The following is a 16,096-nucleotide window of genomic DNA, read 5'->3' on the forward strand; positions in this document are numbered from 1 at the left end:
TCATTAATGTCACACAAATTTATACAAAAATGTCAACAATAAAATTTCAAAATTAATACAACCTTAAAACACTTATCATACAATTCGTCAAAATTTCAAATAACTTTTTTTTTAGATTACTGGACACGCTTTCATACAAATCTCATACTTTCTTAATAAACATTTCATACATATATATATCATTAAGACAGCTTATTTCATAACAACTTTCAAACTCACTTAATACACATTTCATACAACAAATAATCATACATTATCTATATCTTATCGTACCAAATAATTCATTTCTAACTCACTAATTACTTCAGAAATGACAACATCTAATATAACACACTAAAATTTATAATTTAATACCAACTTAAAACACTTGTTATACAATTCGTCAAAAATCCAAATAACTTTTTTTACACCTTACGAAACACATTTTCTTACAAATTTCTTTCCAATAATTCTATTAAATTCATTCATAAATATACAATTACTTTATACTTAAAGAAAAAAAAATACACAAAAACAAAAAATCACTAATATTATACATTTCACAACAGTTAACAAGTAATGATATCATCTTAAACATAGAGACGATTTACAGTTTAATAGATTTTTTTTCATTTCAATATAATTTAAAAATAAACACTAAACAATAATAAATACTAACCCGAAGGATCCCATCTTCCACCATGTTTAATTAGAATTGATACGTAATTGTCCATCTCAATAAAATCAATTTTTTTCAATGAAAAAACCTTCAATTACTCGATTCTGCTAATTTTTTAGGCTGAAGAATTAAGAGAGAGAAACGTTGGAGAAAAAAAGGATATGATCTGATTTTTTTATTTTATTTTAACTGATTTTGAGTGAATTAAGGATAAAAAATATTGTTAATTTGTTTGGATCCCTTATTTCATGCTAATCATTAATTATCTACAATAAGTTCAAATTAAATTACAGGCCACAATTTCAGTTTTTTACTTTATTATTTCTAATTCCGTTTTTTTTTTAATTTTCGTTTATCTTTTTATTTATTTTTTAAATTTTTTCCAATTAATAAAAACATATCTTTTTTTTTGTGAATTTGTTATAACCTGAAATTTTTAATGTTATATCTTGAAAGTCTAAATCTACTGCTATAGCTTGAAAATAGTACTATAATATATGTCATATATCAAATTTACACTAATAAAAATATGATTAAAAACAAAAAAGATTCAAAACAATAAAACGCCTAGAGCATGCGTTTTTATGCCCAGGGCTTACATTATTACGCTTGGAGCTTACGCCCCAAATTCTAGGACTTACGCCCAGGGATTACATTTTTTTTTGCGCCCCAGTGCGTTTTTTGGTGTTTCCGCCTCGAGACTAGCTCCAAAAAATATTTTTGAAAACACTGATATATACTATAATATATATTATGTAATTATTAATATTATAATATTTAAATATTATATCAATTTGTCTTTTAAGTTTTATTTCCCTTTTCACCCTTAGCAAATAGCAACTTAGCAATTAGCATTAGGTTTTCAACTTTTCATTTTAATTTTTCCAATTTTCGCCGCACCTTCTGGCTTCTGCTTCTCTTCTAAATTCCAATTCCAACTTTTCAAGTTAGCCTAAACCAGCATCGCGACCAGTGATTGCAACTGCTGCGATCTCAAGTTTTTAACTTCTAGTTCCATGTATTCGATTGTTTATTTGATTATTTTCTGTTTTTATTCTTCCATTTTCTTTCTTTTTTTGGTCTAATTTTCAATTAACTAATTAAGCGTGTAAAACTCGAATCTAATAAATCGAATTAATTCAATTCGATATTCGATACAACAATTTCAAAAACTGAAAAAATCAAAATAAAAGAACTCAAACCGAACTAAATTACCAATGCCCAGCCCTAATGTTTATCCCATTTTTTGAACATAAGGTATATTCTGTTAAAGATGAGGAATGTATTTATTCCACATTTGTGTCGCTTTGACCTCACAAAATCAGTTATTTCTGGATATAACTATAATAAGACAATTATTATTAATAATTAATCAAAATGTTTCAAAGTGTCTTTTAGCATAGGCAATTTTGGATTAGTGTTTGATTCTACGATTAAATTTATAAATAACATGAGGACAATTTTATCGTTATTCTTACACTCTTTTCAAATACAAACTAAATTAAATCGAAACATCAACGTCTAAATTGAATGCTCCGGATGTTTGTATTCAATTTAGTTTGGACCCCACATTGGAAAATTTCTTTAAATATTGTCTGAGCAATGGCAAAGGTTAAAAAAAGTTACTAAGGGCCCGTTTGGCCATGCGATATGGTATCATGATATGGAATCATGAGATAAAATTGAAGGTTTGTTTAGACATGCGATATGGAATTTTTGTGTTGTATATTTTCTCATAAACATAAAAATCCCATAAGTTGTAAAACTATTAAAATAGCCCCAATTGTTTATTCAATCTTCTCAAATACACAAAAAATTATAAAATCGCATAATAAATTATTACAAAGTTATTTGTTCTCCACTTAAGTAATTGTTTCATCTAACTTTAATTTAATAACAAAAATTGAACATAAAATGTAGTGTTGCACCGCTTTAGGAACCTCCTTTGCGATTACGATATGCTTGTTCACCGCTTTAGGAACCTCCCCTTCTATATATGTTCCATCAATCGCACCAACACAATCCTACCAAATAAAAAAATACATCAATATTAGTTTAGTGAACATAAAATAAATTGGAAGCATTATAGAATGCACTTCATAAAAATAATATTTGTAAGAGTAATAAAAATAGTGCTTTCAAGACAATGCAAAGTCATAAAATAAATATTATCTCTTTAAACAAAGTTGATAGGAAATATGTAACTAAATACTAATAACTTACACATTAAATATAAATGTGCACTTATTAAGGCCATAAAATAAATGTATTAATGTGATTGAAATTTTACCTTAAATCAAGGCCAAAATCGAGTATTATGTCGAATTTTGGAATGTACACCAGTCATAATTTTTGGTTGTATAAATGTTGGTGCCATCTTGTTAATTGCCTCGGCAACTATTTTAACATGCCAGTTAATTGTTTCAAGTGAATGTTGAAAAGTTTCACAATCGTGAGGTGTGAGTTAAAGTGACTATATGTTGGTGAGAATAATAAATTTTATGTCGGTGAGAAAAATAAATTTTAAAAAGTAATGATGTGATTATAAATTTTATTTACATATGAAACAAATGGTTAGTAGATATAAATGTGGGGTTGTTTTAACAAAATATAAACTCATGGATCAATTATTGTATTAAAAGATCCCAAATCATGATATGGAATCACCATATAATTCCATATCATGGTTTTTGGAGAATATGGTATCACCTCTCATGATATAGAATCATGAGATGAAATCAGCGTAAAATTGCATGTCCAAACGCTGATTCCATCTCACGATACCATATCGTGATATGATATTGCATGGCCAAACGCCTACTAAGACTAATAATCATTTTATCCTTCAGAAATATACTCTTCAGTAATTGTCTCTTCACAAGAGACTTTTGTGAATCACACCCTCGTAAGTAATTACAAAAGTATTATAATATAACTTCTTTTTCTAGTCCGTTTAAAAAAATAATATTAACCTTTTAGATTTGAAAACTCATTAACTTGTAATTTTTTCAATTTATCCTTGATGACAGATTTTCAAAGTCACCAAAATATTATGCCATGTGTAGGACCACATATTTGGAAAAAAGTTTCTTTCTTCTTTTTTATAACTTCCTAGAAGCTTTCATCTTTTTTGTTTTTTTTTTTTTTTTGTTTTTTTTTGGCAATTCAAACTCATAACCTTAAAGTTAAAGGTAAGAAATACTTAGTACTTACTATTCGAGCGACTCTCTTTTCTCAATTTGAAATTTATATATATTTTTTTAAACAACATTTGCATGGCTAATGTGTGAAGGAAGTGAAGAGGACTGTGAAAAGCTTCTCAAAGGACATAAGATTCATACAAGGGGTGGAAGAAATTTTGGAAGTGATCTAAAAAATATTAGAATAAGTATGTTAAGTAGAGATGAAGAAGGCATGAGTTATGACTATTCAAGGACTTATAAATAAAAAATAATAAGTCTACGCCTGATGAAACATTAATAGCTGATACTAGTACATATCATGGACAACTGACCATTTTCTGTGAATTACTTTCATATCTTTTAGGTTAGTTGCTGATTTATACCAAAAGGAATCTAGCTATATTCCAACTGACCCTTGTTAGATGTATTTATTGATATCAAGGACAGTTCGATATATAAAATATTTTGCTTTAAAAAGGTTCAGGGAAGAGTCATATTTCAAGGGGTGTGATGTATGATGTATCTATCAATAATTATCCAAGGGAGCATATGAAAACTCAGTCTTGTCTGTTGAGAACAATGTTTCATGGATCTACGAGGTGTGGGTAAGTCTTATGAATCTTCAATTTTATAATAAAAAATAAGAATATACCAATTATAAAATTTTCTCATTTTATTACTAAGAAAATAAGAAATAATAAAATTTTCAATAATTTTGCCAGTAAATTTAAACAAAACAGTAATAATATAGAAAAAAAATATTATAATTTATTATTTGAGAAGGATAACAACATAAAAATGATAATATTTGAGATAATATTTAAAATGAAATTATCATTCACATCATCATCGACCTCCAAAAATGGGTGGGGTACGTGTCAAGTCTAAAAGAGTAAAAAAAGGTGAGGTAATTTTTTTAAATAAGGTAAATTTTTTGAAATTAAAACATTAATCTAAGGATTTTTTTTAATTCAGTAAATAAGAATTTGTTAACAAAAAAGGAAATATATTTTTTTTCTTAGACAATAAAAAATATGTGTTAGCTCTAAATAAATTTATGGTGAAGATTTTTTCCTTTTGAGAAATGCTGACTTTTTTGGTCTTTTCCTTTTTTCCTTTACAATTCCATAAAGTTTTTATTTTTAAGACAAGAGGGAGTTTCAAACACAAGAGGAGGTCGATCATGTGGTAAACACCGTTGACTTCTAACCTCAATGTTAGTGGTTTGATTCACCAACACGGTAAGAAAGTGGGAGCTCCTAGGAAATGAGTTTTTTTTTTAAAAGTTTCTTCGGCCACTTCCCTTCCAAGTTGGTGACTCGAATGTTCAAAGTGAAGAGTGCTTACCAACTAAGCAATCAAATATTATCTCCGAAAAATACCTTTATGGAGTTGTGATGGAAAAGAGCAAAAAAAGTGTGCATTTCCCAAAAGGAAACAATCTCCCCCTAAAGTTTTTTCCGATATAATTAGTTCAAGTTTCAACTTTATTCTTGTCTTCTAATTGTAATTAAGGTAACTAATTCTTTTCATCTTTTATATTGTACTTTAACCAAATTAAGTTTAATTTCAGATTAAACTTGTCTCACTACAATTGTACAAGTGCAATAAAGGATCTTTACTTTTGAGGATATAAAACTTTATGCTGATAGTTAAAAGGAGGAGATTAATGTCATGGAGAAAATGTTTCCTTGTGGGAAATGCAAACTTTTTTGCTCTTTTCCTTTTTTCATTCACAGCTCGACAACAAGAGGGGATTGCTCAGATGATAAGCAGTCTTCATTTTCAACCTTAAAGTTGCGGATTTGAATCGTCAAAGGAGCAAAAAGGTGGGAGCTCCTTGATAGGAGTTTAGTCCGAATAGACCCTAGAGTAGTGCTGTAAGAATGTTGGTTGTAAGCGATTATGAAGTTGTGAAGAAAAAGAACAAATAACTCCATAATCATTTATAACTCTCATTCTTAGATCCCTCTATGGTTTCTTTGAACTAACTCCATCATAAGAGCTTCGATCTATTTGTTTCCTTGGTCACTCAAACCCACAAACTTGATGTTGGTGCTCTAAGAGATCTCATCCTTAGAGCCCTCTAACGTTTTTAAGTAGTTGTGGAGTTGGTCCAAAGAAACCTTTTTTAACCCTCTCCTTAAAAAGCTTCCACATTTTTTCTCTTTTGATGTCTCGAACTCGTAATCTTGAGGTTGGAGGTTGAGTGTGCTTACTATATGTGCAACGTCCTCTTATTTTCAGAGAAACCTTTACCGAGTTGTGAAGGAAAAGAGCAAAAAAAAACTCCTTTTTTTAAAAGTCTATTCCGTTATGATTTAAGAGGAAATACTTGGGGTGTTGTTGAGGAGGCAAGTGGGGTTGAGGAGAACCGTTATGATTTAAGAGGAAATACTTCAAGCTCACATAGGAGGGGAAAAGAAGTAGCTACAAGTCTATTCCTAGTGGATGAAGTTGAAAGAGATAGTGATGGGCTTGAAGAAGATGATGAGCAGTATAATGATAATGGAGGCATACAAGATTCTGATAATCTTATAGTAGAAGAATTGTAGAATTAAAAAAATTAGATGTTGAACCATGCATATAACTTTGATTTTGCTTGTGTTATGTTATATGGAGGATTTGTGATGTCTAATTTTTGGTTTTTAATTTGAGATTTTGGTCATATATATTGTCTTTATTTATTTTGGTCTCTTTTCTTTTAATTTACGCTTCACTTCAATGAAGCGAGCGCTTCGCTTATCGCTTTTTTCTGCTTCACGCTTCCTTGAACACTGCTGCTTACTTATATACCCAGCACCTCTCATATGTTTTGCCAATATAGGAATTCTAATCTTAAGCTAGGGCATCACATAAAAAAAAATAACATAAAGAAAATAACTTCATGTTGAAGATTTTTTTCCTTTTGAGAAATGCAGATTTTTTTGCTCTTTTCCTTCACAATTTCATAAAGGGCTTTTATTTTATGACGGAGTGTTTCAAACACAAGAGGCGGTTGTTCATATGGTAAACACCTTCATCTCTAACCTCAAAATTGTAGGTTTGAGTCGCCAACTCGGTAAGGAAGTGGGAGCTCCTAGGGAATGAGCTAAAAAATAGTTTCTAGAGAGCTCCCACCTCTATACCAAGTTGGTGATTCGAACCCATAGTCTTGAGCTTAGAGATGGACAATATTTACCATCTAAGCAACCAAATCTTGTGTCCAAAAATACCTTTCTGGATTTGAAGATTTTTCCTTTATTAATTAGTTCAACTTTCTTCTCATCTTACGATAACGATTAAGGTTCTATAGTTAAGTTAGTTCGAGAAACTTTTGTTAACCCCTCTTTAAGAGCACTCATTTTAAAAACTTTTTTAGCGACTTAAATTCACCATCTTAAAATTAAAAATGGATGATGTTTACCATCTGAGCAACTTTCTTCTCCCCGAAGACCAAGTCTTTATGGAATTGTGGATTTTCAACATTCTAGTCTTCATATAGTTATTAAGGAAAGTGATTTAGTTAAAAGAGATAAAAACATTGATTAGAATTTAGTGGCAAGCAGCTCCTCGAACCCTTGACCTCACATTCAAAGCCAAGGGTTGGGTTCGGTCTAGATTTTGTGTGTGTGCCTAAGTGCGTGTGTGTCTCTTTTTTAGCAATGAGTATATTAGTTGTAAATAGCAAAAAATATATTTGCACCTTTTCCTTAAAAAAAGAAGAAGAATTTATTTGCATGATATTCTGAAAGGGCATAAAAGTCACTTTTAAAATCCCTATACTACATTACTGCATCAGAGGAATATATACTACATTAACTTCTCATTGAGATTTTCTTCATAATTAGCTCAAGTTTCAACTTTATTGTTGTTTTTTGGTAGTAATTAATGTAATTGATTTAATTACAAGGGATTAAAAGAAAAAAAGGAAGGATTATAATTTTAATTTTTTTTAATTCAATAAATATGAATTTGTTAATGAAAAGAGTAAATATATACTCTTTTTGTTAGACAATAAACGTATATATGTGTGACTTTTTTAACAATAACATATCAACTCTAAATAGTAAACTTGAAAGGAACTTTAAAAATTTGCTTCAGAGGAATATAAATAAATAACATAAAGAAAATAACTTCATGTTGAAGATTGGGAATGAGTTAAAAAAACAGTTTCTACAGAGCTCCCACCTCTATACTAAGTTGCTAATTCGAACCCATAATCTCGAGCATAGAGATGGACGATATTTACCATCTGAGCAACCAAATCTTGTGACAAAAATTACATTTATGGAGTTGAAGTTTTCTCCGTCAATAATTAGTTCAAGTTTCAACTTTCTTCTCATCTTACTATAATGATTAAGGTTCTGTAGTGAAGTTAGTTGGAGAAACTTTTGTTAACCCCTTTTTAAGAGCTCTCATTTTTAAAACATTTTTAGTAAGTCAAATTCACCATCTTAATATTAAAAGTGGATGATATTTACCATCTGAGCAACTTTCTTTCTCCCCGAAAATCATGTTTTTATGGAATTGTGAGGTTTCAACATTCTAGTCTTCTTATAGTTATTAAGGTAAGTGATTTAGTTAAAAGACATTTAAAAAATGATTAGAATTTAGTGGCATGCGGCTACTCGAACCCTTGACCTCACATTCGAAGTCAAGGGTTGGGTATGAGTTGAGTCTAGATCGGGTTTGGAGGAGTGAAAAATGGACAAGGTTATATTTTAAAGTCACGTGGTATTTGTGGAATTAAAAAAATCTTTGTATATGTGTGTGTGCGTGCATGTGTGTGTGACTTTTTAAACAATGAGTATACCCGTTCTAAATAGCAAAAAATATATTTGCACCTTTCATTTTAAAAAAAAGAAGAATTTATTTGCATGATATTTTGAAAGGGCATAAAGGTTACTTTTTAAATCCCTATACTACATTACTGCATCATAGGAATATATACTACATTAACTTCTCATTGAGATTTTCTTCATAATCAGCTCAAGTTTCAACTTTATTCTTGTCTCTTGGTAGTAATTAAGGTAATTGATTTAATTACAAGGAATTAAAAGAAAAAACGGAAGGATTATAATTTTATATTTGTTTAATTCAATAAATATGAATTTGTTAATGAAAAGAGTAAATATATACTCTTTTTGTTAGACAATGAATGTATATATGTGTGACTTTTTTAATAATAAGATATAAATAAATTGTAAAATTGAAAGGAACTTTAAAAATTCACATCAGAGAAATATAAATAAATAACATAAAGAAAATAACTTCATGTTGAAGATTTTTTTTCCTTTTGTGAAATGCAGATTTTTTTGCTATTTTCTTCACAATTTCATAAAGGGTTTTTCTTTTAAGACAGAGAGTTTCGAACACAAGAGGCGGTTGTTCATATGGTAAACACCTTCATCTCTAACTTCAAAGTTGTGGGTTCGAGTCGCCAACTCGGTAAGGAAGTGGGAGCTCCTAGGAAATGAATTAAAAAAATAGTTTCTAGAGAGTTCCCAACTCTGTATCAAGTTGGTGATTCAAACCCATAATCTTGAGCTTACAGATGGACGTTATTTACCATCTGAGCAACCAAATCTTGTGTCCAAAAATACCTTTATGGAGTTGAAGTTTTTTCTGTAATAATTAGTTCAAGTTTCAACTTTCTTCTCATCTTACGATAATGATTAAGGTTTTGTAGATGAAGTTAGTTGGAGAAACTTTTGTTAACCCCTCTTTAAGAGCTCTCATTTTTAAAACTTTTTTAGTGACTCAAATTCACCATCTTAAAATTAAAAGTGGATGATGTTTACCATCTGAGCAACCTTCTTCTCCCCAAAGACCAAGTTTTTATGAAGTTTTGGAGTTCCAACATTCTAGTCTTCTGGTAGTTATTAAGGTAAGTGATTTAGTTAAAAGAGATTAAGAGAAAAAAGAAATGATTAGAATTTAGTGGCAAGCAGCTACTCGAACCCTTGACCTCACATTCGAAGTCGAGGGTTGGGTATGAGTTGAGTTTAAATCGGATTTGGAGGAGTAAAAAATGTGCAAGGTAATATTTTAAAGTCACGTGATATTTGTGGAATTAAAAAAAATCTTTCAGTACATATGAATTATATCGAAAAGAGTAAACGTGCTTTATATATATATATATATATATATATAGGGAAAATGCATAAGTACCCCCCAGCCTATGCCCGAAATCCCAAAGACACACCTAACCTTTACTAAGGTCCTATTACCCCCCCGAACTTATTTTTTTATTAATTTTTTACCACTTTTTGGCCTACGTGCCTGAGTCTGTGACTTCACCTATGTTAGGCGCGTGGGTGCAATTTTTAGACAACACTGACCAATAAAAATTGGCCACGTGTTAAAATAAACTTTATTGTTGTTTATTGTTCTTCATCTTTAACTAAGTTTTCTTCTTCTTTATTGTTCTTCATCTTTAGAAAAAAAAACCTCCATTATCATTATCATTCAAGTTAAATTTCTTCTTGCTTCGAAAAGGTAAAGTAAAATTTTAATATATTCCTTATATTTACACCTTTTTATTTCGATTGTTAGTTCTGATTTTAAATTTCTTTCACAATTTTTATGTATAAATATTAGGGTTATGACAAAATGCGAGTTGAATAAGTTGTGTATGGATGAAAATGATTCAATGATCAATGCGGAAGTGCGATGCAAGCATGGAATCTTATTGCAAATGCAGACGTCTTGGTCAGATCGCAATCCCGGAAGACGATTTTGGTCTTGTCCTCACTATGAGGCCACGAACTGTAATTTTTTTAGATGGAGAGACAAGGAGAGAGTCGATGAAAGATCTCGGTTTATTCTTCCGAAATTGGTGAATAGGATTAAGGAGTTAGAAGAAAAATATGAGCGTGTGAAAATGCAATTGGAACAACTTGATAATTCCAACATTGAACAGTCAAAACAAGAAAAAATTCCTTTGGATGAAGGTGAAAGTCTTCGAAATCGTTATGAAAATCTCAACATCAATTCAAAGGGGAAGGGTCGTGCTATAAAAGAAATGAGTGATTTGAAAGAGAAGAAAATGAAAGGGATGAAAATGAAGAAAAATGATGAAGGCTGTCGTTGTTTTGGGAAATTCCTTTGTTGTTTGATGATTTGTTTTGTTGTTATATTTGTTAGCTTTCTAACCCAAGTTGGTAGGTTGAAGGATCAAATGAAATTGCCATAATTTTGTGTGGTATTGAAACCTTTATTTGCTCTACTGTAATGAAAATTTGAATTTGTTTGTGTTTGAAAATGTCTTAATTCTCTATTTGCCATGATTTGTTTGTGTTTGAAATTGTAAAATGAAGTAAGTCAAGAGGTATTAATCACAGTACCTATTCTCCCAACAAAGCTACACAGAAATAACACAAAACACATTGCATAAGTACCCAAAATTGCAGTACCTATTCTTGCAAATAAAAATAAAGCTTCACATAAATAAGACAAGTCACATTGCATAAGTGCCCAGAACTTCATTACTTAAGAGCAAATTTTCAATACAAAGTTGATTCTAAAAGTGAACTTAAAAGCAAAATAAATTTTTCACATTGCATAAGTACCCATAATTTTAGTACTATTTCATACATACATATAACAAAAAACAGGAAATAGTTGTTTTTCCTTCAAACATGAAACAAAATAGTACTTATAGTGGCCACCAAAACAGTACTAAGAAAACACCATTGCTATCAACATTATAGTTTCCATGGGTCTCGAGGCTGTGAAGAGGAAGAATCATTTGGGTTTGAAAGCCTTGATTGATCTCTAATATGCTGGAGCATTCTAGTTGTGATTGCTTGATTTCCTTTCCACTTCAATCCACTTGTTGGTTTGAAACCAACATCCCAGTTACAACATTTGATCTCAAAACTCTTTTTGGTCCAGCTAATATTTTGCTACTTGGCAGTCCAAGCTATAAAATTTTTAGAGAAGTAAGGTTATTAGAGAACAGATATTATCAAGTCATTAGGGTACAAACATTATGAATGCATCACAATACTTACATTGAAAGTTTTGAGACCATTTTCATCTTGAAACACACCCATTCCAGTTACTCTTGGCCTTTTAAATTGAGTTGTGTTTCCAACACCCTTTCCTTTCCTAGCAGTAGCAGTTTCCTTTGGTGCAACATTTGTATTCTAGTCTACACCTTGTGTTGTACTACCTTGAGAACATGTAAACCAACTTTCAAGTGGATGATTAATACCTTTTGCTGCACTTCCCAGTCCCCTGCCCCTTCCTTTACCACTCTAAGCTCTTGATGATACTCCAGCACCACTTACACTTGCACTTGCTTCATGTGTTGGTGTTCTTGAAGTTGTTGGAGGTGCAGTGGTTCTAGGTGAAGCCCTTGATGCACTTGCACTTGTTTCATGTCTTGGTGTTCTTGAAGTTGTTGGAGGTGCAGTGGTTCTAGGTGCAACCTTTGATGCACTTGCACTTGCACTTGCACTTTTAGGTCTGCCTCTCCCTCTTTTTGCAACAGGCTCACTCTCAATATTTGTTGATTTCTAATTTGCTAAAAAACATTTATTATATTAGTAAATTGATTAAACTTTAAAAGTAAGTGACAAAATAGTAATGTACCTTTGGTCTTCCCCTTCCCCTTCCCTTTCTTGAGCTTGATGGTTCTTCAACATTTGAAGTAGGGGTAGCTCTATGTTCCTCGGCAATAGAACCAACTCCATCACTCCTTCGTAAATGACAACTTCTTTTGTTGTGACCTTTAACATGGCAAAGACTACATGTCATAGTTAGTCCAGTTTTAGACAGCTTACCAGACACCATAGTTTCACCAGCCTCTTTCCTTCTCAGCTTTCTAGGCCTACCTGGCATTTTTTTAATCACTGGTGGAGCAACTAGAGGATTTCTTGATTCTGGCCACATTGGCATGTTATTCATAGGTTGTATGAAATGTGAGTAAGTCATCAAATACCTCTCTTTAGAGTAGCATGGATGAATGAAATCATATGGATCATATTGTCTATGCAACATTGCAGCTAAGGCGTGTGCACATGGTATTCCCTTCAACATCCAAGATCTACAACTACACTCCCTCTTTCTCAAACATACAGTGTGTTGTTTGTATCCATCTAAAACCTCATATCCAGTTACTCCATTAAACTCAATGTTACATGCCATTGACTTATCAATATTTTCTTTTAATACTTTCATTGCCATTGGAGAAAAGTTGGTTATCCAAAAGTTTGGAAATTCACTTAACCTAGCTAACCTAGTCATGACCTTAATCCTTATCTCTTCAAGCATACTAATAATGGTTTTATGCCTTGCAGACAAAATCCAAGCATTAAAGCTCTCACACATATTATTATCTATTGCATCAGACTTGACTTCACAATTAAAATACATTTTGCACCAATATTCTTTATCATAGTAAATTAGATCATCCACTATACCCGTACCTAGTTTAGACAGCTCTTCCAGATTTTCTCTGAATTCAGCTTCAAAAGTACTTCTAGCACACTTCCAGAACAGTTTCTTCCTTTGCAGCCCTTTCCAATTCTGTGACCAATTTGCTAGTATATGCCTAGCACACCTTCTTTCCTCACAAGCTGGCAACAACTTCTTAATAGCTAAATCCAGTCCCTACAAGTTACAACAAACATTAAATAATTAAGTTGAAAAAATAGTAAACCAACAGAGAAATAAAAACAAGTTTACCTTTTGCATGTCTGACATAATGGTGAAATTTGTTCCATCTCCTAATCCCAAATCTTCTTGCAACAGAGAAATAAACCAACTCCAACTGTTTGTGTTCTCATTTTCAACTACAGCCCAAGCAAGTGGAAGCATTTGATTATTGCCATCTTTGGCCACTGCAATAAGTAATTGACCCCTGCATACCCCCCTTCAAGAAACAACCATCCAAACCAATGCATTTTCTAGCTGACATGAATGCCATCTTGAATGCAGCAAAACAGATGTAAAATGCCTCAAATACTACCCTACCATCTTCACTAGCTTCACCACACAAGTACTCCCAGGATTAGACCTTAACAACTCATCCTTATAATCAAGAATTCTCCCAAACTCCTTAACATAATCACCCATAATTTCATTCAAAATTTTAGCTCTTGCTCTTCTAGCTGTGGTCTTACCAACATGAACATTATACTTCTTCCTGATTAACTCTTGCAACTTGAACACTCTGATATTTGGTTGTTCAATCACTTTATCTTTAAAAACACTAGCAATGAATTTAGAGTTGCACAAGTAATTTCTAGAAGCTTTTTGACATAAATGTATTGGCATGTAAGTCTTAATAACAAAGTTGTTAGTCTTCCTGTCCAAACTTGCATATAACAACCATTTGCAATTTACCTTGCAACATCTCACCCTTACTCTAGTTGGCTCATTCACACACTTTTCAATCTGAACCCTTCTCTGAATTGCATACTTAGTGACTGCCAATCTAAACTCTTTTACACTTTCAAAAACCATACCCAATTGCCACACAATCTTCTTACTGTTGGGATCAAATTTGACACTGTCTGTGGTATGTTTTTTCCTTTTTGTGTTAGGCAGTTTCAACCTCATTTTTTCACCTTCTTCAAGACAATTATCATTTGTGTCAGTTTCAAAACTACAAGCATTAGAATTTGCATAATATGGTTCATCACCCCCTAGTCTTCCTTCTAAAGTATTTGTATTGATAGCAGTCTCATCAAACCCAAGATCTGCTCCAGCATTACCACATGGTACTTCTTCAGCATCTGCAGGAATTCTCTCTCTTCTTTTCCTCCTCCTCAGAAAGGATCTTTTTTCAGCCCTCAGTTGAATAAGCTCTTCATGAACATCACTTCCATATTGATCATCTTCAAGTGGTTCACTATCTTCAGAATCATCACTTTCTTCAGTTGACTCATCAGATTCTTTTACAGAGTATTCACTATCTTCAGAATCTGATGGATCAGTATTTGGAGCTGTTGGGTTTGACGTAGAAGGAATATTTGAGGTAGTATTTAGAGATACATCTACCCCATTAAAAGCAGCCTCACCTACTTCATTATATTCAATGTTTTCACTAGCCCTATTTTCAGTGGTCCCAACTTTATTAAAAGTTGCACCAGATTCCTCTTCAGGCATGTGGACATATACTTCCAAAACAGGCCCATTTTGCAAACAATTACACATTGCTAAGAGAATATCATCATTGTCAATATCTCCTAAGATGCAACTATTAGGTGGCCGGATACTAAATTTGCAATTTGGGCTATACCCTAGTTCTTTAATGTAGTCTTTAATCTCAAAATATGATATTGTATCCACATCAACATCAACATATTCACTCACTAATCCACCCACATATCTTGCTTCCTCACCTTCATACAATAAGGCCCCACCATGATACAACTTTAAAGTAATGAATGTAAATCCACTCATACCTATATGCATAAACATTAACAATAATTAAGTACAAGTTACTAATAAACTACAATAATTGATTAAAGAAACACACACACCCCCAAACAAATATAAAAACAATTCAAGTTAAAGCCAGTAGTTATTGGATTTTTTTAATGTAACTATAACCCCACACATACAGAACACACATACCCCACAGACACAACACAATACTCGACATATCTTTGTCTTCTTAGAATTAGGTCTGTAACCCCACACAGACACAACACAACACAACACCCAACATATCCTTTTCTTTTTAGGATAAGGTTATTTATCTGTAACCCCACACAGACACAACACAAGACCCACTGTAACCCCACAATACAACACAACACAACACCCAACTCGTCTTTGTCTTCTTGTATGTTAAAAAGAGAACAGAACTCAAACAAATATAACCAACCCATACTGAAAAATACTTTAGAACATACCATAACAACATATGTGACAATATGAATATATGAATAACAAGTTACATACGAAGTTTGATATCTAACAGTACCATAACATAAACCCTAATAAATAAGCATAAAGTTACATTTCACTCAAAGATCGAAACCAATATTTAACAACATATCATGAACCTTACGAAATCTAAGTATAACAACAACAAAAAAACAAAATAAAATCAAGAAAAAACTAACCTTTGAACTCAATCACGATTCTTGATGACTTAGAAGAATGAAATCGACCCACAGATGCACGACTGAAATCGACCCACACATGCACGACTGAAATCGAACACTAAGTACTAAAATCCAACATAGAAAATCAATTATAAGTACTAAATCAAATTTCTGAAATTAATTTTTTGAAGATAATGCTCTTTCCCTTG

The 16,096-nt window shown here is 31.8% G+C and overlaps 1 protein-coding gene and 1 pseudogene across 1 annotated transcript; one reads left to right on the forward strand and one right to left on the reverse strand.

Annotated features, from left to right (window-relative positions):
* Positions 1–6,062: 6,062 nt before the first annotated feature.
* On the forward strand, positions 6,063–11,017 carry LOC125814301 (uncharacterized). The gene is made up of 2 exons (XM_049493775.1): positions 6,063–6,391; positions 10,378–11,017. Exons 1-2 carry the CDS (start codon positions 6,063–6,065, stop codon positions 11,015–11,017), a joined length of 969 nt encoding a protein of 322 aa, XP_049349732.1.
* A 630-nt stretch (positions 11,018–11,647) lies between these two features.
* On the reverse strand, positions 11,648–12,566 carry LOC125815617 (uncharacterized; annotated as a pseudogene).
* Positions 12,567–16,096: the final 3,530 nt, after the last annotated feature.

Source organism: Solanum verrucosum, unplaced genomic scaffold, assembly GCF_900185275.1.
Source record: "Solanum verrucosum unplaced genomic scaffold, falcon-dt-bn FXZP01000085.1, whole genome shotgun sequence".
Taxonomy (NCBI): domain Eukaryota; kingdom Viridiplantae; phylum Streptophyta; class Magnoliopsida; order Solanales; family Solanaceae; genus Solanum; species Solanum verrucosum.

Coding starts and splice junctions, on each gene's coding strand:
- LOC125814301 (XM_049493775.1), top strand. CDS start 6,063: ATGTGCAACGTCCTCTTATTTTCAGAGAAACCTTTACCGAGTTGTGAA. Junction 6,392..10,377: donor AATCTTATAGTAGAAGAATT/GTAGAATTAAAA, acceptor TTCGATTGTTAG/TTCTGATTTTAAATTTCTTT.